Raw genomic sequence first — 26,857 nt, forward strand, 5'->3', positions numbered from 1 at the left:
GATATCCACAAGGCTGTCATCCGTCCAACAAGCCATCACTGGTTGACAAGATCCTTGACAAGCACTCAGACACTGACATGAAAACAGAGACCCTGTTTTTATAAAGAGGGACTGTACACAGAATGTCTCTACTGTTGAGATTTAACATTTCCACACTATTTCCAGATCATAATTTCCAGACGTCTCGGTAAAAAAAACACAATTTTGTTTTATATGTGCCAGTTGTTAAGAATTTACCAGTTATGAGTTATAGGACAACCGACGTCTCCGGACAGGTTGCCTCCATAATTTGTAAAATCACTTCAAATTACTTCTACTGAGCTTATTTTACAAAGATTCCACCGCATATTTATATATTTTACATTTTAAGACTCGCACTGAATATTCAGGAAGTCTTGTTTTCGAGTTGGTGACGAGTCCTCACGTCACGTCACTGAAGGAACGTCCCTGACCGAGAAAGCGACACACAATGCATTTTGGGTACTTTGTTTGGTGTGAAAACTTCATGTCATGCGATGGTGAATCGTTGTGTGTTGCACCAAGACGACTATTTGAAACTACGTAGTTGACACAAATTCCCAGCAGACAAATCAGCCCATTTCCAACGGAGCTTGGGCACCATCTTGTGCATTTTCTGGGACGCTACAATGGAGTCCTGACGGCTCGAATTGATACGGAAGGACTTCTTTAATCGATTGCAAACATTTATGCTTTCCTCTTCAGAACTATTTGAATCATATTCATAACTGGACGAGTAACAAGAAAGCATCTTCTCTGAATCTGAAGCCATTGTTTTCATCCTAGAGCAAGGCAAGACATCCTGGTGTGACGTCACGAACAAAGGGGCGGGACCTTCTGAAACTCGGCATCTCAGAGGTCATTTTGAAGTAGTTTTGGGAACCTTTAACTCATTTTTATTGGTGTTTTGCATTTGACTAAAATATAGCCTCAGTTTTGGGTATTTTAGATGCGATCAAACATTTTTCTGATGTCAGTTAGGAAACAAAAAAATGGTGGCGGTTGTCCTTTAAGGAGTAAATTTTTGCAAATTTCCCACCCTAACGATAATACGTGTTTGCATTGTGAGTTTGCATTAAAGATGTGTCACATTGAATTGTTCAGGCATCTACAGAGGTGGAAATTCATAAATGCGCGAGCCTATTCTCCATGAGATACTGCCAGTCATAGTTGCAAAGGAAGAAAACACAACGACCTGCGGTACTTTGCGGTACCCCCAAAACAAAATACAGGTTGAGCCAGTACATAACAGTAAGTATTACATTCAGTTCCACTTCAAGCAGACGTATGCAGTATGCAAATGCCAAGTGAAAACATGTTTTTAATGAACCAATTTCATCAAAAGTGAGACATCAAAGTGAAGTATTTGGACTTCAGACAGCTATAAAATTGATGCTGATTCACAAATGAAAAACAACCGGCTATATTTTATCCCGGGTAGTTCATAGCTGTGGATTACATTTCAGACAAGCATGTATTGAAGCACTCCATCACCACCCGATTGCTTGTTTTCCTTTTAAACTTGACTACTTTATCAAATAATTACCTGACTTCCATGTAATTTTTTTGTCTTGCATCAAAGACAAACATGACTCTCAAGTCAACATTCCACTAATTCCTTTAGTCCATAAATAAACAAAGATCAGGCCGCTTGGATGTATTCTTTATTTTTTTTTCCGATGATAAATGGTACAAAATTATTACAGGGCAAGTCAACAGCATGAGAAACAGGAGAACCAGGAATGTGCTAATTGGTTGTTGTCTGCGGTGATGGATAGAAACCATTTTATTAAGTAGGCTCGGGTTGACCACTGGAATTGTTCTGGTCAGTGTGAAAATGCGATATAGTGTTATACCTCGGCTTACTAACACTTTAGCTCACAAACTTTTCGCCTGATGAACATTAAATTCGCGAGAATATAATCATGTCATACGAACTAGTTTTCGGTGGACCAACCAAACCACACAGTGCCACGGTGGCTGGCAGACTAGTTTTCGGCGGATGTACACCAAACCACACGGTCGAACAGCGCCACGGTGGCTGGCGGACTAGTTTTCCACACCCCCTTTGAGTGCAGACAAGGTTTGCTATCTATTGGAGTACTTTAGCTATTATGGGACCGAAAAAGACCCCACCATAGGCTAGTGTTAAGCCAAAGAGGACACAAAAGAAAATTACAGTCGAGCAGAAGAAGGAGATCATGGAAAAACACGAATGAGGTGTGCGTTTGTGTGACTTAGCGTCCCAGTACCAGTATGCTAAGTCGACCATTGCTACATGTGGCTAAGGGTGTTTCTGTGTTGTATAAGCAAGTGATTTTCAACCACTGTGCCGCGGCACAATAGTGTGCCGTCAGGTGTGCCGTGAGAAACTACCCAATGCCCCTTTTTCAAATTTAAAATTTTACAAACATTTATGAATCATTTTCTGCCAATATTATGTCATTGTCCTGTGTCCGCGCTGAAAAGACTGGGAGGGTAATTTAGTATTCGTCCGTGTGGCAACACGTCAAAGATTGCCTCTTTCCTGCGAGATGGTTCGTGGTGTGCCGCTAAAAAAATGTCAATGAAAAAAAACCTGGTCTAAGCAACGGTCTTAGGCAATAGAAGAGGTTGAAAAACTTCTGTTGATTTGGATTAACGAAAAGCAGCGACCAATGGACAGTGTGAGTGAGGGTATTATCGTCGAGAAAGCCCGGCAACTTCACTTGGATATCATCAAGAGGCATCTACGTCAATGACCATCACAAAGGTGAATGAAACGACTTTATTATACAGTAGTTTCTTTAATTACAATACAATAGCATATTTATTATAGATAAAATATGTATATTTCGTGTAGTTTTAAGACTTATTTCGTCGAAAATTATGTGTTATGGGGACGTGATTATTCACATTTTTAATTGTTTCTCATGGGAAATAAATGTTTAGCAGACGAACCTTTTGCCTTACACACACTTTCTGGGAACCAATTAAATTCCTAAACTGAGGTATCACTGTAAATATATATGTATATACACTGACTATGCAATACGGTGCAAGATTCTGGTCATAAGCAACAGCGATTCTGGTCCTCAGCAACAGCGCTCGCGTCCAACAAAACCATTTTCCAGACATTGTGTTTGAATGAACATAAAAGTGCTCGTTTTCAAAAGCAGCCATGTCCGTCAGAGTTACTTTAGGATTGTGCGGCCTCTCCCCCTTGGGTGTTTTAAACTTGTTCAAACTGCTTCAGCACAAGATGATTTATGAGCAACTGTAACATAGAAGGTTGTGTGTATGCGCTGCGCTGCTTCAATATGGCTCGCTGGCCTGAGTTGTTTGGCTTGGCAAACCTCATCAGTTGGGCAAGTAATAAGCTTGAAGGTGCCAAAGAACCATTAGCACATGAACTGATAAACACAAGAAAAGATGCAAGAAGCTATGACTGAAATATTTTGACGTTTTACATCATCAAATTTTGCTGCCGCACTCGATGGAATAATTTTGAAACTGACCTGAAAATGGCTCAATTGCAGAGTCCAAAAATAAATTCAAGAGAATAGTACAAAAAAAATACATACATCAGAATAAAATTGATAAATTTGATACACTTATTAAAAACAGTAATACATCAGAATTAAGTTGAAGAAAGACTTAAATTTAACAATATAATTTAATAACCATCGTCCCTAGAGATGGTCCCTAAACAAATGTTGTGGAATTGGTCATTTTAAAACGGAAACGTCTGCAGAGGTGTATAGAAATAAAGTGTTATGTAATGATAGCCATCTGTTTCCTAATTGTTTAAAAATCATGAACAAGAACGGGGTAATTATCTGATTGATAGCATGTCATACTGTCATAGTAATCTCATTGCATTTAATGAGGGGATATTAGAAATGTGTATACAACTTTCTCTTTGCTTCACAAAGACAATTTTTGGAGACACATGCCAACCAAACTGAAATGATCATGAAAATGATTGCGCCTGGACCATTTTGTGAATAGTTTGGAGTAGGAGCCCTAGCAAAATTATGATATAGGCGAGCGATGAATAACAGTAAACTAGGCTAAATTGTTAGTCCAGGTTTTTTGAGTTCACTCATCTTGATGGTCAGTTTGCTTCAGCTATTGCATATTTAGCATCTCTTGGTACTTCATTATAATGTTTGTTTTTTTGTTTGTTTTAAAGAAAGGAGTACTTAGAGAAATTTAAAGGTCTTGCCGACCAGAAAGTGCTCTCTGGCACCATACTAAGTTTGGCACTGCCGACATGGACTTACTGTCTTTTTTCTTTGTTATTTTTCTGCCAGTGTTTGAGAGTAAAAGTCTACATTAAATTATACCTACTATGTATTTCAACGTGATTGTGGGAAAGTCCCACAAGGCCTCTTTGGTCTGCTCGCTTTCTGCCTCGGTGAGCCGCCACACAAGCTGACAATTTATGCGGCCGACGACAGCTCCCCTGAACGAGAGCCAGGGCCCCGGTCGAAGGAGGCCGCTGGAGTTGCGGCGACGGCGGCTACTGGCAGACCATCAAAACCCGGACGAAATCTCATTAAGGCCGTGACTAAGGAAATGCTTTCAGAGATGCATTTTTTTGTTTTGTTTTTTTGTGTCATGGTGCCAAAAACAATGTGGGGACCCGCAACAATAGATGATGATTCAGTAGATGGCACACTACAAGCAAGGCTGAACTGTTCAGTGTTTCCCCATTAGCCCACTGCGCAAAACGAAAAACTACCAGAAACAGGCACCCCCAAAATGTTTAGAATGACCTTTTAAGTGCTTGGTCTATCAATATAAATTACCATAATATCACAATAATATTGTGAGAGAGGCAAATAGGTCAGTGTTTCACCAAGGATGGAGTCCACAGGTGTGAAAAAGTGAATTGTATTTATGGATAGTGGACCGGCTATGAGTTTCTAATGAGGAAAGCAGCTCTGCTGAAAAAGTGGACAAAACTGTTGTCCAGCTGCAAAACCAAAGTAAAACAGCAGAGTGAAAGCTGCCAATTAGCGTCAAGGTATAGCATTACTGAAAGGAACAAAAACAAAATAATAAAAACAACTTCCAGAGAGGAAATGCCTCTCCCTACCCACCATCCTGGGGTGTAAGTCGAAGCGCTTTCAAAAGGCCAAGAATCCGAAACAGCGCCCGAGCTCCCAATTTACATCGTGAAAACAAAAACAACCCGGCGTCATTAAACACCACGGGGTCTTTTTGCTTTTCCCACCCCCAAAGCGCTCTTGAGATGAAGCCAAGATAAAGGGTGTTGATATGAGCCAGAGCAGTCCAACTTAGGCCTTCAAAGGGGATCCGTTTTCCACACATGAAATAATGATCTCCGATAAACACGTTGCAAAGCAAAGCTGAGGCAAGCCGCGCGAGCAGGGGGGGAAGACTGATCGTTATGGCAAATAAATGTCTCCGTGTTGCTCCGCAGTCCGAAAGATACATCTGTATGTGATGCTTAATACTGACTGCACCGGTTTCAGAACACAACAAACAGGGATACCAGGTTAAAAAAAGATGCATGAAGGCAGTGCCAAGAGCAAGTCATGTTTTTTAATACATTTGACAAAAAGGTCTTTGAAGTCAAGACAATTTCCACAACGCCACCATTTGCCGGGCAGATGTTTAATTTTTACATGCCTCATCTATTTTATGGCCACCACTGCATGTCACTCTTTGGTGGGAGGCAAAACAAAGCACTCCGTGCTGCATAAGTGCTGTGCAAAGACCACCCAAAGTCTCAAAGGGGTTCAACTGACATCTTGATTAAAATGCTCACAAGGAAATTGTTTTGTGCCAGATAAGCCCATTAGACCTGTGTTTTTTTCTCTTTTTTTGCCTAATTCCTTGTTCAGGAGGTCCTCAAAGTTACAAAACAGTCTAAAATGAACCAGGTTGTGTCACTATGGAAGAATAAAGTAATAGTCAAGTCAAAGTCAAAGTAAGCTTTATTGTCAAATATGCTAATATGCATGACATACAGCACATATGAAATTACTGTCCTCTCGGACCCAGCTTGCAAGGCACTTATAATGACTTTGACAAAGATAATAAACACGAAAAAAATGAGGACATTATTTACATATACAGTTAAACCTCGGTTTACGAACCCCTTGTCTTACGAACTTTTCGGTTTACGAACGTAACATTTATGAAAACGTTACCTTGGCATACGAACTATTTTTCGGGATACACAAGGAGCTGCCACAATGAGTGATGTGTCGTTTGCGAATGAGCCCGTTCTCCTAACAATAAAATGGTGGCCACTGTTTTTGTCCTCTATTACCCGCCCCCAGTCTTAGGTTAAAGCCACGTGATTGGTCAAGAAAGCAGCAGTGGAGGATGGGGTTACAGACAGAGAGAGAGAGGCCGTTCTCGAAAAAACAAAATGGTGTGTTCGGTAAAAGTCACGTGTACCAACAACCCAGCAGTGGGGTGGGGGTTAAACATTAAAGAGACAGGAAGCCAGAGAGAGAGTGAGAAAACACACACACGAAAGGGTGATGACAGAGCTTGAAACAAAAAAACAATGTGAGAATACTGAGAAAATGGATAGAAAACAGTTAAATTATCCCATCAATCAGGCTCCACAAATAAGTCATCTCTGTACACTTGATGCAAAAAGCTATCAACCGAGCTAAACAGATCACAATTGATGAATAACTAGATACAATTATCACAGAGAAAGCACCTACAAGGGATCATTCCTCAAGATGGTGAAAGAAGAAGGCTACGTTGTTTAATGCTGATGAAACCGGCCACTCCATTTCATCAAGCCATCAACAACCATCACAAAGGTAAATAAAATGACTTTATTGTACAATACAGTTTATTTCTTTAATCATAATACTATGGCACATTTATTATTATTAATTATTCATTATTATACATAAAATAAGGTATATTTTGTGTACTTTTAAGGCTTAGAAAATTAGAAAGTAGAAAATTATGTTTTACGGGGACCTGGGAACGGATTATTCTCATTTTAATGGTTTCCTATGGGAAATTAATTTTTGTCTGGGAACCAATTAAGTTCGTAAGCCAAGGTCCCACTGTACTATGTTGTGGTGGTGGTGGTGATGCCAAATGGTTGGCCTTCAGTGAACATTTGAAAATGATACAATTGTTTTTGAAACGTTTGGTTATTTTATGTACAGTAAAGTCTCGTTATATCGATATTCAAGGGAGTCCGAAAAAATATCGATATAACCGGGACTATCAATATATCCGACCCTGTTTGCATGTAATTTTCTCCGTGCGTGCATAGAAATAGTATCGATATAACCGGGACTATCGATATATCCGATATCGATATAACGAGACTTTACTGTATTTATTTTTTGTCTTTGTACGTCTCCATATTACTGTTGGCGGGACAAACAACTTTTGTGTATATGCTCCTGAGCAGATGGCAGAGCTGCTAACATAGTTAGCATACGCTAACACTGCTTAGCTTTTGGCTTTGACATGATCATGCTTTAAAATTCCGGACGGTGCTTCAAAATAGAAGCTCTTCACCTGGCCTAACGTCCGAGTCATAAGTGGAGAAACTGAGTGAAGCAGGGCCTGACTGCCATTTGGCTATTCGAGTCAGACACCTTTTCTCAGGCAGACTTCTTGGCCCCACGCTTGACATCCTTTTTCTGTCACGCCACACTTCCTGCTCCCCGGGAAGCAAATTACAGTCGCGGAATTGGCGTTTGTTGGCAAGTAGGTGGGTAGTTCTGAAGAAGGATCACTGTTATTACACCGTGCATACTCTGTGACACCGGAAGCTGAACATGTCAGAAGGATTTCCATCACGATGCAGGTTGATCGGTAAGATTCGCCACACCGAACAATGCATGGATGAATATTTACGTTATGGATGTATTCATATGTTTGATTGGATTGGGTTAGCCTGTATTAGTCTTACAGTGGATAAATTTACGTTTCACATTTCATGTTAACCGTTATAATATTGTCACCCTCCTCTAAGCGCCTATACAGTTATACCTTGAGTAACAAGTTTAATGTATGTCACCAAGCTTGGAATTCAAATTTCTCATAAACCAAACCAATATTCCCCTCAAGTGCCATTGATTTGTTCCAAATATGTTAGCCAACTCTGGTTTGACGATTAAACTCGGAAACTAAAGTCTGGCATTCATAAAGTTAAAAAGAAAATATAAATATTGGAAAATACTCTACAAAAAGCCATCATCCTTGACCACAATCATTCTTTTACAATGAGCGTTAATTAAAAAAAAAGACTCTGGCTAACATGAGCTATGGTAAGGTATGCTAACGCCTTACATGGTATCCTGAATGATCATGGGTCATCTTTTTTTAAATTCATTTATTTTACCTTTATTTAATTAAGTAATGAGAACAATTTCTCATTCACTTAGACAACCTAGGCAAGAGGTAGCATAACAAGCAGCTGAATAAAAATGATGAAAAAAAACAACAGAATGTCAAAAATAGAAAATCAAAACTACAAGCGTACAACCACCAATAAATATAGTGCTGAACGTTGGCAGTGAATAATTAAAGGAAAGTGCAGTGTACTTGAACAATTGTGTAAGAATTTTGAAAAGCAGAATGTGGCTTGAAAGAACTGAGTTTTAAGTTCTGTTCAGTTCTCAGTTCAGAAAACCGCAACGACGTGCAGCCAAAGGAAGAACATATAAAATAAGTTTCTCAAAAAAAGCACGACGAATGCCAGTAAATGCTTTGATTCGTGCTGAACTTGCAATGTTCGCTGAACTGCGACACTTGATAATCTGAACTCTCGTGGGTTACGCTAACACCTCCCTTGACGTCATTCTTAAAAGCCAGCGAATAAGCAAAACATGTTCATAGTTCCTTTGATTCCTGCTATGAACCAAAGTCCTGTAAGAATGTTAGATGCAGTGTGGCATTCCTGCGGTTCATTTTTGGGGCAGTAAAAAGAAAATAAAAATTAATAATAATAAGGAAGTCCAAGATGGCGCCCGAGTAGGCAGCTCTCAGCATGTGCTCGTATGAGCCTTGCTTTTAAAATTGTTTTTGTGTTTTCTTTTGTCACTTTGTATTCGTCATTCATCAAGGAGGAGACTGTGCTGACCGGTTACGCCTTTTCGGCAGCACGGCTATGCCAGCACTGTTTTTGATTGGGAGGAATGTCAGTGCCATTTGACAGTTATCGTTGGACAGTTCTGGGGCGATTGTGCTTTTTTGCGCCTGTCATGGGCAGCAATTTCACAGCCCCGCTTCATTCAGCGGGAAGGTCGGTGCTGTTGAACAAACTGCGACTAGATGGATGCATATGTATGTGGAACTGTCGCGGCTTGGAAAAGAAGCAGATTTACGTGGGACAAGACATGTGAGACAGTCACTTTTCGTCAAAGGATGCTACAGCTTCATGTTTGCTTTCAACAATTAGCTAGTAGTAGACGTGCACATTCCACCATAACGCCCCTGATCCACTGGTGAAAAGGATGCTTTGATCCTCTCCTCTTTCATCTAGAGCTGCTTCATTCAACAAAGAGGGTGCTTAAGATTGAATGACTGTGTCATTGTGTTGTTATATTATATTTTATTTAGTTTTTTGTTCTTTTCACTTCAAGATGGCGCCTCGAGAGTGGCTGCCTTTCCAGCAGCTCCTGTATTTTGATTTTCTACTTTTTCCTTATCTTTCCTCTCCCTTTCATAACATTGCTGCTGTGAAATGTAAATTTCTCTACTGCAAGACTAATAAAGGCTAATACAACAACAATAATAACAATAACAACAATAATAATAATAATAATAATAATAATAATAATAATAATAATAATTACACATTTAAAAATAAAATCCACACGGGTTAATGCTTTTTATCCCGAACTGGCATCTGTTAGGTTACACTTTCGTCTCGTGTGACGCACATGTCGATAGTCCGTATTTTGGAACAAGCTCCGCAGTAATGCAGCACAAAGATTAAGTAACTTAATCCTTTGATTCTTGCTAAAAGTGAATTCATGTGAGGTATGCTAACTTGACATCAGGCCCATTTTTGCAGACTACGTGTCGCCATAAAGGGATAAGAAAAAGCAGTTATCCTCATGTCCCACGTGACAGAAATGAAATATAATCTGTCTGTTCAAAAAGGTGTCACTAAAAATTTACAGTCTGTGTTGCGAGAACGTTAATGTATTACCTGTTTGACAGTGGTCTGTTTTTCGGAACAGGTGACTGCAAAGTATCCAGAAAAACTCCCAAGAAAAAGCAACCATTCCTTCCATGCTCCCAAACCTGAGATCCCCGTGTGGATTATTAGTGGGACTTAACGGACCTCATTTCAGCTCCTCTCAAACATGCTGATCTACAATAATCTCCCTCCCACTCCCCACTTTTTGGTGTTTCATGTGTGAAGTTGGATAACACTTTACTGACCCATTTAGAAAACCGCAACACTTGCAAAGATAAGCTTTTATACTTTTTCTTCTCCAAGTCAGTGTTCCCCTGAGGGTTGTGAACCCCACCTGTTAGCTTGAGGTAGGTTATTAGCGCTTGAAAAACGTACAGGCACCGCAATTAACATTTATCACACTGTTTATCAAAGCGCTACCGCGGAACAGGGGAAGTGCGGGTTGATACAATACGTCAAGATCAAGAGTTGAGATGCACGATTGCCCCTGCAGCAAATTTAGATGAACCACTATCCTCCTTTCATGCACAAGACAGTAACAGAAGCACCTTTCAGAGGGCATAAAAATGTCTGTATAAACAGTAATGAGCTCCGTCGTCATGTTTGGGTGACTGTCGCATTTTTTTAGACTATTTAAATCACTTGTCAGGTATGGGTTGGATTTTAATTAGCTGAATTAGTACAGATTTAAGGGAATAATTGTAATTATTTCCTACTAGGGTGTGTGGTTCAGCTTGTAAAAAAAATGACGAAATCAGGGGTTCAAACTCATTTTTTTTTTTGTTGTAGACCAATTCGTAGTTTCGTCTTCCCTCGTAGGTCCGGTGCAAAAACTCAACGTTATTAACTTCCCATGATAATTTGACATTGTAGTACATATTTTAAGAAGAATCATGAGACGTCTGTGTAAGCTCTCAGTCGTACAAGAGTGGTCCATCGATGAAAAGGTTTCTTTGAAGGAAAAGGTTTCTTTGAAGGAAAAGGTTTCTTTGAAGGTGTCGGACGTTAAATGTCCGACACCTTCAAAGAAGTACAGATGACGGCTGAAAAAACATTTTCATCGAAGAATCATGAGAGTTGACACATGACTTGCTCCTGCGGGCCACATAAAATGACACAAGGGGCCGGATCTGGCCCCCGGGCCTTGACTTTGACACCTGTGAACTCATTGAGGCAGCAAACAATGCGAATCTGTGTAGCGTGGTAAACTAAGACTGCGGGATAGCGAGGCGTCAGACTGTCGCTTGGCCCTGAGCTACAGGTGCCCAGCGCCTGCCAAAAGTGACAAATTATTAAATTACTGCCCTATGAATATTCAGCATAAAGCCGACTTCCAAAAGACTGACGAAAAAAAGAAACCAGGAGTGCAAAATGACACGTCTCATTTCCACGAGGTTGTTTGGATGCGCTCGGATTTCGTTGGGGTGCCCTTAAAAGGAAGTGAGTCATCTCTGGAACCGTTCTGCTGCGAGGCGCCACACTTACGTGTCACACTCGCTAATGGAAAGCAGGATGGATTATAACAGCCCAGACGACACTGTGGCAGCCGCTCTGATTTTTAAGCATCCCAGAGCGTGCTTCGAAGGCTCTTGTAAGGCCTTCACAATTAGTTACTCATCTGACGCAGCAATTGAGTGTCGCGCCGAGGAAGTCGTACCTTCAGGGCGCCACGGAAGTGACGGGTACTTCAACCTTTCAGCGCAGCAGACGGATGAAAGGAAACACTTGGCTATGTCAAAGTCACAGGATTTCCTCTTTAAACGCTTCCTTATCCATCGGCAGACAGAAGGTTACGCTTTAAAATTATTCCTAGGTTTAACTACAAATTAACTCATTCAGTGCCATTCCCGAATGTATTTGGGAATTGAAAAACATGACTATTCCCCATTTTTTTCAGGTTTTGTTTTTTTCTTGCGGGGGTTGCTGATATAGCGCTGATCAGACCTCTGGCAGTGTTTTTCCTTCCCACGAGGGGACAGCATTTGCCTTTTGTACAGTCGCCCCCATCTCAAGCTCAGATAACTCCGGACCCATATAATTAACTCTTTTTGTCTGATCAAAGAACAGTCTTTAAGCTTTCTTATGCTGCCTTGAATGTTTATGTAGTCCTAAAACTCAATATTCTGCGGGTCCTGCAATTTGAGTGAAAATGACAAAAACCCTGGCACTGGAGTGGACGCATTTGTGCAGTGAATGAGTTAAGGATCAGGAAAATTAATTAGTTGTCAAGACTCACAGTGAAGAGGTGCAGGGTTTGATTCTGACCTCAAAAATAATCAAACAACATTGTTCGTAATCTTGAAACATTGTATGTCGTAACTATCCAAAACAGAGGAAATAGCAAATCACGTGCCAGAACAGATTACATTGATACCTTGGCTCACGAACTTAATTGGTTCCCAGACAGAGTGTGTAAGGCGAAAAGTGTGTATCCCAAAAAATAATTTCCCATAGGAAACCATTAAAATGAGGATAATCCGTTCCCAGGTCCCCATAAAACATAATTTTCTACTTTCTAATTTTCTTAGCCTGAAAACTACACAAAATATACCTTATTTTATGTATACTAAATTCAACTATGCCACAGTAAACATACAATGGAATCAGATTCCTTCACAGCAAACTGATTGCGATAAAACGTGTTAAATTATAACCGTGATTTACAATGAGTCCGTCTTATCTAAACTCACATTTCCCACACCTTGTAAACCTCTCAAGTGTTCATGTTCAACAAATCACTGCCAACTTGGCCCCTTACAGTGTCCACAACGATGTTGCATGTCACACTTCTTCCCAGCCGCCACCTCTATAAACATCCCTCACATGTGACCTTTTAACGCCGCACCTAAAATCTCTAATTACAAAGACAGCCTGAGCGAGTCGAGTAAACACCATGTTAGAAATAGACACCGAAACTACTGTACGCAAGCGTGGCCATTTATGAGAGGCGCATTTCTATTTCAAGCTAGCCTGGAATTAATGGCTTGCCTATATAATGAACTTGGGAGCAGTATGCATGACTGAAAGATGCAACGTGTGATTAAATCACGCATGCATGTTTTTATGAGTTCTGAACATGAACTTGAAAAAAGATTTGAGAAAATAAATGCTTGATGGATCATAACGTGACAAGAGTCCATGTGGCACTTGCCATGTTCAAGGTACTGTACTCGTTTTTGCCTTTACTTTGACTAACTACGCACGATAATGTATTGTTGTCGCGTGTATTCTGCAGCTTCACGGATAAGCAAGCGTCTGCTGTTTCAAATTATTGCGATTGTTTTTAATTAGAAAAAAAAATACAGATTTGAGTCAGCAACTGTCGATTTTAATAGTCAACTTTGGGTAATGACTTTGTCTTCTGCATTATATTATGTAATAGAAGGAATAATTACATGCTAACATGAGTGCTTACTATACTGTGCAAAATTGTGACTCATGAAGCAATGACTTCAACTCATTCACTGCCAGACGATGTGCAAATATGTGTCCACTCCAGTGTCAGGGTTTTTGTCACTTTCACCCAAATTCCAGAACCCATAGAGTATCAGAAAAAAAAGATCAAATTATATGGGTCAGGAGTTTAATGAGCTTGAAATGAGGGTGGCTGTCCAAAATACGTACAATGCAATACATACATACTGGGTTTATATAGCGCTTTAACAACAGGTGAAGCTGGAACAAAGCGCTAACGTGGAAAAAAAAGTGTAATGTTGCCCCTTGTGGAAATGAAAAAACATCACCAGAGGCCATGGCCAGTGCTTTATCGGCGCCCAAGCATGAAAAAGCAAAACCGAACCAATGCAGGAATGGCGCTCTACGTCATATTTTCAATTCTCGAATAAATTCGTGAATGGCAGTGAACGAGTTAAGAATCCTGATCGGGTTGTTGTGCAACCTGAAAAATTTCCCCTCTACCCATGTCTCAGAAACACGAAACCCCCAGAAAAACAAATCGTTGTCACAGTTCTGCAGCAAAGCAGCACATTTGATGAATCCCCGTGCTTAAAGCAAAGTGGGCGGCTCCACGCATGCACTGTGGAGGTTCCGTAAGCTCAGCTGGAGTGTTTATCCTCCACGTGTGGGAGAGCCTCAGTAACGGAGGCTAAAAGACCAACCGAGGTCAATAGAATCAAGGAAGCGGGTGAAGGTAAACAGTCGGAAGAGAGCATTGTGACTGCCGCCTCCAAAGGGGCTCCTCGCCTCTTCCTGTGCCGCCATGGAAGGATTGTGTGCCCTAGAGGAATGTTTTTGGGGAGGTCAGAAAAGACAAACAGACCATCTTCTCCTCTAGTGTTTATGCTCCGCAGGTGCCCAGAGAGGACCCTCACCCACTGTACGCTCATGAAAAACCTTGAATTCACCCCCCCCCCTCCCACATGCAAGAAGGATTTCACACAAATGACGTTGACCCCAAGTAACTATAGTTTACGGCATCTTCTGCGTCTTTATACAGCAAACTTCAAGAGTCCATGTCATATTTTCAATTCCCGAATACATTCGTGAATGGCATTGAATGAGTTCATGTGTAGTTAAGCCTTGGAATTATTTTAACGCGATCGCTGTTAAAATGTAGACTGCAGTTGTCAGGAATAAAAGCTTCCTCCATTTTTATTTTTTTCGGGGTAGTGCGTCAACGCTATGGGCTAATGAGCATTGAATTGAAAACCAACAGGCTCACCAGATTTGGTCATGTGACGTTACTATGATAATACGGATCTTGTCTTAAAGGGGTGATGTTATTCAGCATTATACCTTGTGGGCCAGAGCATAATCTGCAAGGAGGGTAGGAAGGGGGATATGGGGGGTGGAGGGGGGGTTATGAGAGGAAACACGATAAACAAACAAGGGAGAATTATTCTGGCTCTAAACACTTAAACAGCCACTTGAGCCCTGCCTCTTAAGTGAGTGATTAAAACGTGCAGCGAGCGCACACACATCGGGCTCAGAGGAGCTCGGCAGCGGCACGTCCGCGAGAAAGGAAGTCAACCTCCGGGTTGCCGTTTTACCCCCCCGCCTCCCCAAGCCTGACAAAGCTTTGCACTCAAAATCCGTCAGAGGGACTAGTACGTAACCGTGAAGGAGACACTGTTGATAAGGTGGTGTCCACATTATCAAGTGTAGATTTTGTTGGGGTGGGGTTTGGGGGGTGGGGGGGACACAATTTTAGCTGCTAATCCCCAGAGATTCCACGCACATACCGCGAATAAGACTTTGATCTCTGAAGTGCATCCGGATATCCGATTCCAGACAGAACATGCACACATCCACGCAGCGCATGCAATTTTATTAACATACGGCATATGCAGTTAATAAATAACGTTATTATCCACGAGTTGTGCTGAGGTTTATTTGAAGTCCTATCAAAGATGACTTTTGTTGTGCGGCTTTGCTGTTGACTAAAAATGACATCACCGTTTCTAATTGGGGCATGACATCAGACACAGAAAATCAAGCATTAAGACTTGCATTAAAACCTAGAACCGTTGCTAATTGGGGAATTACATCAGACACAGAAAATCAAGCATTAAGACTTGCATTAAAGCCTAGAAACAATTTCGACATCAGCGTTCCACAAGAGTATATTTTGGGAAATGTAGCGCAGGGCAAAGTAGCATGAGAAAACCCATAAAGTACAGGAAGGGCAAACTGAGATCAAAACCCCAAGTTGCAGTACGGTGAGAACTATGAGGCAGACATTCTAACCACAAACGATGAAAAGGTTTGTTCAGCCTTCATCTGTACTTCTTTGAAAGTGTCGGACGTTTCGCTCCTCATCCAAGAAGCTTCGTCAGCGAACTAAAATTTGCTGGTAGCTCTGGCCCTATACATATATATATATCCCTAATGTCCGGAGGTGGCGGTGCCAGATCTCTGCTTTGATAGGTCCCTGCACTACCCACAAACTCACCATGGTACCTCGGCTATAATTCCTCCAAATCAATCATTTCAAGGAATTCTCTCATCTATAGTGGACACAAAACAGTTACTTTCACACTCTGCGGCAGCAAATGTGGCATTAAAGCAACCAGCACATCGCCCGCGGCAACATCATTTCCATGGTCTTCCTGTCATGGGAACACTTTAAAAAAAAATCACATGGCCCCCGCTACGGCCAGGTGCTACCCCCTCAACACCCCCCCCCCCCAACTCTTTCCCCAAAGCCTGAAGCTTTTCTTTCCTTTAGAATGTGCCTCCAAATTTGCCCCCCTCCCCAACCTCTCTAACACCCCCACCATCTTTGCAGCCACTTCAAAGAGCAAACAACAGGCCCTCTTCCCATGGGATCACTGAGGGGGTAAAGCCTGCTGGGAGTCGACCATACGTCACACAAGAGGCCAGTTGGTGGTGGTGGGAGAAGGGCGAAGGGGTGAAGGGGAAGAGGGGGGGGGGGGTTACAAAAGCACACAAAAAGAAGGAGAAGATGAGGAGGGGTGAAAGCTGGTTACAGCATCCAGCCCTCGCTTTGTGGTGTTCAAAAACACAGCTAAAACATAACCTGTCTTATAGCGCTTAGACGAGAGGGAATTCATCTGGAATGGGACAACTTGCTCCTTATAAAAGTTTTAAGAAAAAGAAAAAAACAGTCTGCGACACGGAATGCGTTTTGCGGCCACATGCTGTGGAAGATTCTTTCATTAAAGAATCAAAGATTCCATCCATGTGTGAAACCAATGTGGATTTTTTTCGTTTTTTGTCCCTTAACGCTTTTAACACGTTTCCTGTACGGTCGACAACGTCACCAAGATAATCCTCCGTCGGATTGACAGTGAACAGGAGAGTGAATGTAGATTTAAGCAGAGGTCAGAAAAGAAGACAAGGCTTCTTATGGGGTTTCACGTGAGAAAAAACAGAGTGGTGTCATTTGCGAATAGTTTACTGTATACAGGTAAATGTATCAATATTTATATATACATGCTCACCGTAACGATAAATCTCTTTGGGAATAATTCCAATTTGTATTTTCTGGACAAAATCCGACTTCAACAGTCACTTAACCTGATCTGCGTACTTCCACCTACGCAATATCAATCGTCTTTGCCCGTCTCTCACTCCTCACACCACTGCTATCCTCGTTCATAGTCTTGTCACGTCCCGGATTGACTATTGCAATTTACTTCTCCTTGGTGTCCCTCAGAAACGTCTCCACAAACTTCAACTCGTCCAGAATTCTTCAGCCTGGATCATCACAGGAACCTCATGCTTTCACCACATCACCCCCGTCCTCCAAGAGCTCCACTGGCTCCCGGTCATATATAGAATCAACTTTAACATTATTCTTCATACATTTAAAGCTATCCATAACCTTGCCCCCACATAGCTATCTGACCTTCTTCAAATTTCTATTCCCTCTCGTTCCCTCAGATCCTCATCCTCCCTCCACCTCTTTGTGCCCTCACCTGCCCGTGTCAGCACTATGGGGGGCAGAGCTTTCAGCTGCTCTGCCCCCAAACTCTGGAACGCACTTCCTCCCAACATTCGTAACATTGATTCTCTTCCCATCTCAAAACCCACCTATTTAAAATTGCATTTTCTGTGTAGCTCTTTCTCTTGTTTCTATTTATAATTGTATTTTATTTATTGTATTCTATTTGTGATGGTATTTTATTTATTATAGTACCTATGCTTCTCTGTGACTGTAAAGTGTCCTTGAGAGCTTTGAAAGGTGCTTAAAATAAAAGGTATCATCATTATTATTATTAGTTAGGACGGCGGAAAAAAATCCTTGGCACCGCTCTACCCACTCTCGAGGACTTGCACACTGCAAGAATCAAAACAAGGGCGCGGAAAATCTTACTGGACCCTTCGCACCCGGCCCACCACCTTTTCCAGCTACTCCACTCAGGCAGGCGCTACCGATCTATGCGCACCAAATCCAGCAGACATTTAAACAACTTCTTCCCCCAAGCAATTAAGTCTCTAAGCAGTAACCCAAACAGAAGTGTATAGTGCCTCATTTTTTCTCATGATGATACTAGTGCAGCGTGTTCAAACCGGAGACAAATTCCTTGTTTCCTATATACTTGGCAATAAAGATGAGTCTGATTCTGAGAATATCCGATATGGTAAGCCGCCACACTTTTCCTCTATAAACAAACACAGTTCAGCTCAATTTATGGCGAATGGACATCGTGGCTAGCAGCACATTTTGTTAAAAACCTCAACAGGTGGAGGATGAAAACCGAGGACTGTCTATACCATAGTTGTCAAAGTCAAGGCCCGGGGGTCAAATCTGGTCCTCCACATCATTATATTTGGCCGGCGAAAGCAAATCAAACGTGAAATTCCATGATGCTTGCTAAAGTCTGAAGCAAAATTTCAAATTATTGTATGAAAAGCACAATAACAGTCATTATTCTTGATTTCCAATTTGAAAATGAGTCAATCATTTGTTGTGTGATCTATATGGAATATGGGAAGGGGATGAAAACATTCTAATGCTTCCCCTAATTCATAACGGCCCTCGAGAGGAAACCAGAACTACAAAGTGGCCCGCGGCAAAAAATGAGTTTGACACCCTACTCTGTACTGTATTTATTTATTGACACTGCCCACGGTGAGAAACACAAGTTGGGTCAACACTTGCTGATCGGAAGCATACGAAACTTTCATGCATGGCCAAAAGACATCGTTTAAAAATGGAAAAAGGCTTTCTGTACTTATGATACAAGTGGAGCCTTGACTATCAATGGGGACACCTCCCCGCGAGGCCCCCCTTTCAAACGGCGTCTCGTTTCATCCGGCAACACAAGGCCACCGGGTAAACGCACCAAACAGATGGAGTCTGCGAGGGCAGAAGGGAGCACCAGTTGGGAGGTGGAAAGGGGGATTTTAAAGGCAAGTGGGAATGGGGGGGAAGGGGGTTAGTGACAGCCTTGATTTAGATTTTTTTTCCTTTTTCCAGCAATATAAAAGACGACTACTTCAAAAGTAAGCGGCACGCCGTGATCATAAATATTTAAAATGAGGGTGTGCTGTTTAATGTCCACATGAGGACGTACATAATGCACATGCTATTTCCAGGGAGGGCTCCACGACAGGCTGCACACGGGGTATCACATGACCCCAATGTCACAAGTCAAGACCCACCTGCCAACACCACTCAGTCACTGTCGCGCCATCGCCACACATAGTGCATGGCTGCCAATGAACGTGTTATACAAACAAAAATACAAGCCATATATATCTATATACAGTAAAGTCTCGTTATATCGATATCGGATATATCGATAGTCCCGGTTATATCGATACTATTTCTATGCACGCACGGAGAAAATTACATGCAAACAGGGTCGGATATATCGATAGTCCCGGTTATATCGATATTTTTTCGGACTCCTTGAATATCGATATAACGAGACTTTACTGTATCTATACATATACCTATATAGATATCTATACACACACACACACACACATATATATATATATATATATATATATATATATATATATATATATATATATATATATATATATATATATATATATATACAGTAAAGTCTCGTTATATCGATATCGGATATATCGATAGTCCCGGTTATATCGATATTTTTTCGGACTCCCTTGAATATCGATATAACGAGACTTTACTGTATATATATATATATATATATATATGAGAGAGAGAGAGAGAGAGAGAGAGAGAGAGAGAGAGAGAGAGAGAGAGAGAGAGAGAGAGAGAGAGAGAGAGAGAGAGAGAGAGAGAGAGAGAAAAAATTTGCATGCACCCCCCCAGTACCCCCATACCCGAGTGGGTTTTCTCAGGGTACTCCAGGGTATCCTCCCACATTCCAAAAACATGCATGTCAGACTGCTTGTACACTCGAAATTCTGAGTGTGGGCACGGATGGTTATTCATCTTTGTGTGCCATGCAACTGACTGGCAAGCGGTTCAGGGTGTACCCCGCCTACTGCACAAAGATTATTCAAAGTTGTTCGCATTTAGGTTATTAGGACAAAATAACGTCTCATCTTTCGTGTGTGTGTTCAGGCTTCCCTGGTCGTTAAAATAAACCAGACCGGGGAGGCGCTGTCTTGAGTGTGACAAAGCCAGTTCAGATGGCAAATGGCTGCGCACTTGAAGGAGTACAAAAAAATCTCAAGGTCAATGTCAGGGCCATGAAGCTAAAAATGACTGTTTTCACTCAGAGATTCAAGTCATTCTTTTTTATGTTGTTTCCATAGCCAGCCTATTTTTCCCCTCTTGCAATAACAATTTTGGAACTTTATGATTGAAGGACACATAATTCCTGTCTGATTAAATGTTGCTGTTTAAGTAAATTGCACGTATGGTATTTTGGACCTTTTGACTTTGTATACACACACAAATACAGTGATACCACGGCTTACGAACGCTTTAGCTCACGGACTTTTAGCCTTACGAACATTAAATTCGCGAGAATATAATCTTGGCATATGAACTAGTTTTCGGCAGACGAACCAAACCACACAGCGCCACGGTGACTGGCGGACTAGTTTTCCACACCCACTTTCTTTGAGTGCAAACGTGGTTTGTTATGGAGTGGAGTACTTTTGCTATTATGGAACTGAAAAAGACCCCACCACAGGCTATTGTTAAGCCGAAGAGGACGCAAAAGTCGAGCAGAAGAAGGAGATCATCGAAAAACACGAACGAGGTGTGCGTTTGTGTGACGTAGCGTCTGAGTATCAGTATGCTCAGTCGACCATTGCTACGTGTGGCTAAGGGTGTTTCTGTGTTGTCTAAGCAACGGCCTCATGCAATAGAAGAGGTTGAAAAACTTTTGTTGATTTGGATTAACGAAAAGCAGCAAGCAGGGGACAGGGTGAGTGAGGGTATTATTGCCAAGAAAGCACGGAAACTTCACTCGGATATCATCAAGGGGCAAGTACATCAATGACCATCACAAAGGTAAATAAAACGACTTTATTATATAGTACAGTTTATTTCTTTAATTACAATACAATAGCACATTTATTACATATAAAATAATGTATATTTTGTGTAGTTTTAATGCTTATTTAGTAGAAAATTATGTTTTATGGGGACCTGGGAATGGATTATTCTCATTTTTAATGGTTTCTTATGGGAAATAAATGTTTGGAAGACACACTTTTCGCCTTACACTTTCTGGGAACCAATTAAGACCGTAATCAGAGGTATCACTGTACTTGATTCTAGCATCCCAGGCTATTTTAACGTAAGTGTCAACAAGCCCGCTATCGAAGCGGCATCCAAAGACAACCAGAACAAAACACGTCAAAGGACTTTAGACCCGCCGGATTAGCTTGTCTTCTCGCCAATAAACGCTCTTATCACAAGAGCTAAATTTTACAGCGTGATGCTTGAAAAAGACACTATTGTGACCTTTACAAACCATGGCGTGTCTCCAATTTGGATTCCTCCTTATGGACAGAATGAAGCTGTTCATGCAAGCTGCATACAGTAAAAAAAGACAAGCGGTGGGTGTTGGATGAACTCTATTCTCCTTTTCCTTCAAAACGACCAACGATTATCAACATTTGAGGACGACACCGCCAACCAAAGAGGCTTAAGACTCGTCTGAAGCAATTCCAAAGGATTTCCCCCCTCACTTGACAATAACAACCACTGTGTGTGTATGTGTGTGTGTCTACAGCAATCCCGAAAGACAAAAAACATCGTCGAGCCTGACCAACATTCCTCAGCTTTTTACCATCCTCACATGTCACCAGGCTGTCATCCCAAAATGCTTTGAACTATGGCTTGATCTATTGTCGCCTTCTTTTAAAAAGAAACATCAACTGGGCTGAGAACCAACATTTGACTCGCCCGCAGAGACCAAACAAGTGTTGAAATTCGCATTGTCAACATCAAACACACACAAATAAGACCCAGTCGCAAAGCTGGATCCAAAATGTCGGATTTTTTTGAGGTGACGGTGGCCGCTTGTGACCGAAGCTGTCAGAAAGAGATGTGAATTCTATGATTATGGCGCACAGATGATTGTTTGAGCGGGGTTAGCCAAAATGCTACTTCCAGTAACCTCTTTCTACAATACTTCATGTAGGAATGAGAAAAGGGCAATGTAAGAATCCATTGACAGTCGACAGGGATTAAGACAAACTATTTTGTAACACATAGTATGAATTTGATTAATGATAATGTTAAGGGATATCTAACGTCTGTGTAAGCTCTCAGTCGTACAGGAGTGGTCCATCGATGAGAAGGTTTCTTCAGCCGTCATCTGTACAAAAGTGAAGGTTTCGGACCTCTTGGATAGGAGGCGAAACGTCCGAAACCTTCACTTTTGTACAGATGACGGCTGAAGAAACCTTCTCATCGAAGGGATATCTAAGAAATGTTTATGATCTTCTTCCATTGCAACTTTACATGGGCAATCAAAGCACCCATCACCATATTTTTTTTTAATCAAGAGTCAAAATAAAATAATAACAATCAAAATAATAACATCAAAATAAATTGTTTTCATGTCATTAAAAAAACATAAGCTTTAGGAAATGTGAAGCTTTTTTATATTAACTCATTCACTGTCAGACATGTGGAAAAATGTGTCCACCCCAGTGCCAGGGTTTTTGTCATTGTTACTCGAATTCCAGGAGCCACACAATATTGAATTTTAGGATGACATAAATATTCAAAACAGCGTTAGAAACCTTAGTCTCTCTTCTTTCATTTGAAATAAAGAGTTAATTCCTACATTATATGGGTCTGGAGTTATATGAGCTTGAAATGAGGGCGGCTGTCCAAAATACGATGCAATACATATTGGTTTATATAGTGCTTTTAAAACAGTTGAAGCTGGAAGAAAGCACTAACATGGAAAAAAGGGAAGTGCGGCCCCCTTGTGGAAAAGAAAAAGCCTTGCCAGAAACCATGGCCAGCACTTTATATGCACCTAAGCATAAAAAACAAAACCCAAACAAATTCGGGAATGGCGCTTGACGTCATATTTTCAATTCCCACATAAATTCGTGAATGGCAGTGAATGAGTTAATTTGGTAATGATAAATCAAAAAAATTGTGTTTTATGTCTTCATTACCTTTACTTTAAATATATTCAATAATGATTATGTGGTTGTGATGTGGAATTTCTGCTGCATGATACCAAGAGTCTTTTCTAATATTTTCAAGCTGTTTTTTTAAAGGACAACCGACAAGTCTCCGGACAAGTTGTGCCCATAATTTGTAAAATAGCTTCAAATGACTTCTACTGAGCGTATTTTAAAAAGATTCCACCGCATATAGCTATATTTTACGTTTTAAGACTGGCTCTGAATATTCAGGAAGTCTTGTTTTTGAGTTGTTGACGAGTCCGTACGTGACGTCACGAAAGGACCGCCCCCTGACCGAAAAAAGACACATTGTAGCAGTCCTTCCATCACGTCAATGTATTTTGCTGTACATGTTTGGTCTGAGAACTGTGTTGCACCCAAAAGCCGGCAGAAGAGGGCATCCAAGCTCCATATAAAGAATTTATCAGCCTGTGGAAGCGGAGGTGGCCACTGGAGGTCGCCATTTTGTGCCTCTTTTTTTGTGAGAGATTTTCCCCCAATGTTGCCTCAAAATGGCACGTAGAATTCTTTAATCGATTGCAAACATGTATGCTTTCCTCTTCAGGACTATTTCAATCATATTCATAACTGGATGTGTAACAAGAAAGCATATTCTCCGAATCTGAAGCCATTGTTTTGATTCAGTAGCAATGCAAGACGTCTTGGCGTGACGTCACGAACTGGGGGCGGGACTTTGCATTGCATTGCATTGTAGCGTCTTTCCATCACGTCAATATATTTTGCTGTACTGTTTTTATTTGAAAACCGTGTGTTATCTCCAAAAGCCGCAAGCTCCATTGAAAGAATATATCAGCCTGTGGATCGGGCTGATTCATTCCTCACAGCTCGGTGGCCATTTTATTGCCTCTTTTTGGTTGAGACATCCCCCCCGCCCTTTTGCCTCAAAATGACAGGGAATAAATTCTTTAATCGATTTCAAACATGTATGCTTTCCTCTTCAGAATTATTTGAATCATATTCATAACTGGATGTGTAACAAGAAAGCATATTATCCGAATCTGAAGTTGTTTTGATTCTCCAGCAATGCAAGACGTCTTGGCGTGATGTCACAAACTGGGGGCGGGACTTTCTGAAAATGCCCAATTCGCAGCTCAATTTTTTGCAGATTTTGGAAACTTTAAGTCATTTTTATTGGTGTATTGCATTTGACTAAAAATACCATACTGCGTGTTTTGGGTATTTTAGATGCTATAAAACGTTTTTCTGATGTCAGTTAAAAAAACAAAAAAGTGACGTCGGTTGTCCTTTAAAGCAACATGACAGGAGTAATATATGAGTCTGAGACCTCAGTAAGTTGCAGTGATGTTAAAAAAACAGGCATCTCTAATTCTCTTGAGTTTTTTCCATCTGTTGTTCTTGCTTTGAGCATATTTCTTCTTTTTACAGCCACCCCTTATTGAGATCAAGGTCTCTTTTCCAAGTAAGGCCAACACAAATAAGATCCAACACAAACATTCAGAACGAACAACAGAAACAAACAGAAAATGAGTGTGACAAACATAGAAATAAGTGTAATAATCTAATAAACAGTAAACTTTCCAGGATCAATGAACAAGCTTAAGGACAAATGGGAATTAATCAATTTGGGCGGAGTATAGCACAGTCACTGGCAGAAGCTCGAATTGATTAGATCGTTTCAAGAAAATGTTCTGAAATTGTTAGACATACACACAATTCAATTTGATGAGAACCACGGTTCCTTCAATAGAAAAAATAAATAAAAGAAAATACGATATGAAATCAAAATTCCATGCATTCTTCCTTTCGTCGGCACTTTACTAGTATAACGTGTCAATGAATCGGGTAAATTGGCGTTTAGCGTCATCGTGCTCCTCGTGGAAAACCACATGGCTTTATTTATTCATTTAAAGGACAACCGACATCTCCGGACAAGTTGTGTCCATAATTTGTAAAATCACTTCAAATGACTTCTACTGAGTGCATTTTACAAAGATTCCACCGCATATAGCTATATTTTACGTTTTAAGACTCGCGCTGAATATTCAAGAAGTCTACCAATTGCGGTAACACCATAAAAGTGGACACAAATTCTCAGCAGACAAATCAGCCCATTTCCAACGGAGCTTGTGCGCCATCTTGTGCATTTTCTGGGATCTACAGTGAAGTTCACACGGCTCAAATTGATACGGAAGGACTTCTTTAATCGATTGCAAACATTTATGCTTTCCTCTTCATAACTATGTGAATCATATTCATAAGTGGATGAGTAACAAGAAAGCATCTTCTCCGAATCTGAACTCTCTGAAGCCATTGTTTTGTGTCAGGAGTATCCTGGCGTGACATCACGAACAAAGGGGCGGGACCTTCTGAAACTCGCCATTTCCTAGGTCATTTTGAAGCAGTTTTGGGACACTTTAAGTCATTTTTATTGTTGTTTTGCATTTGACTAAAAATATCAGCCTGCATGTTTTGGGTATTTTAGATGCTATACAACGCTTTTCTGATGTCAGTTAGGAAAGAAAACAAATGGTGTCGGTTGTCCTTTAAAGTGTCATAAATCTGACGCAAGGACAACATTTTGGATGCACCTCTCCTCTTATGAGCAAGCAGGACGACCAATGGATGGCTTGTGAACTACACGCATCACTCATTCTTCCAGTGAAGGAGGATTCAAAAACTGATGGAATCTCCAAAAAGGAGCGTTCATGCACAACAGAAGGCAGGGCGAGAATGAGAAAGGGGCGAGGGATGGGGGGATAGTAGAGGTTCCGGGGACCCTCGGTTGACTTACCCGGTTGGCCAACGCACACTTGGTCTTGAGATGACAGTCTTGCTGCTTTACCAGCCAGTCGTCCAGTCCCTTCCGAGCCAAACAGGCATTCACCACAAAGCTGTCGCCTGAAACAGAATCCAGATTTAATATTAAGTCTTTTAGATTGTGATACAGTGGGAACTCGTCCAGGCACATGTTCACACAAGCATAACCCCCCCCCCCCCCCCCCCCCCCTACTCCTTCCTCTTTCCACAAAGTACCCCAAATCTTTTCTAAAAGCATGCTGCTTACCTTCCGGGCTCTCTCTCGCTTTACAAATAGCGGCTTGAAGTCGATGGAAACCGGGGGAAAAAAGAACGAAAGCAGACAATGAACGCACAAGTCCCATAACTACGAGGAGTTTCAACAACACACACAAAAAGGTTTACCATGTTTCGAGTGCAGTTTCCCCATCTCTCGGCATCGGTGGACACCATCAGACGGGTAATATAGTCCGTAAAGTACCGTGAAAGGGGGGGGGGGGGGTGGCCGAAGAGAGCGAGAGATATCCGAAATGGGTCCGCGAAGATGACGAGAGTGGCGGAAGCAGAGCACACTCGAAGACGACTGTACGCCTGATGAGCAAAGAAGCGTCTGAGGTTTGTGTGGGGTCGGGTGGTTTGATGGATGCCAGTACTACAAGAGTCAACATCCGTTTAGGCGCTGTCAAAATAAAATATATTATCAGAAAGCTTAATATCTTCTTTTCCTTTCGGCTTTTCCCTTCAAGGGGTCGCCACAGCGAATCAGTGTCCTCCATCGTAAAAAAGACAAACACAAGGCCATCAACGGGTCATCTCAATTCACTGAATTACCTGTTAATTGATACGTTTTCCCCGTATTATATACGTTTT

The 26,857-nt window shown here is 41.2% G+C and overlaps 1 protein-coding gene across 1 annotated transcript in view; it reads right to left on the reverse strand.

Moving 5' to 3' along the window:
• Window positions 1-26,623, reverse strand: part of nkd1 (NKD inhibitor of WNT signaling pathway 1) — a 40,617-nt gene extending 13,994 nt beyond the window's left edge. Inside the window, exons 1-3 of the mRNA XM_088993005.1 lie at window positions 26,393-26,623; window positions 26,256-26,288; window positions 25,983-26,089 (exon numbers count right to left, since the gene is read on the reverse strand). Of these exons, the coding sequence (XP_088849131.1) occupies window positions 25,983-26,089; window positions 26,256-26,288; window positions 26,393-26,417 (165 nt within the window). The 5' untranslated portion in view covers window positions 26,418-26,623. The remainder of the gene's footprint in view (window positions 1-25,982; window positions 26,090-26,255; window positions 26,289-26,392) is intronic.
• Window positions 26,624-26,857: the final 234 nt, after the last annotated feature.

This window comes from Hippocampus bargibanti, linkage group LG03 (assembly GCF_051943395.1).
Source record: "Hippocampus bargibanti isolate YZ-2025 linkage group LG03, ASM5194339v1, whole genome shotgun sequence".
Classification (NCBI taxonomy): Eukaryota; Metazoa; Chordata; class Actinopteri; order Syngnathiformes; family Syngnathidae; genus Hippocampus; species Hippocampus bargibanti.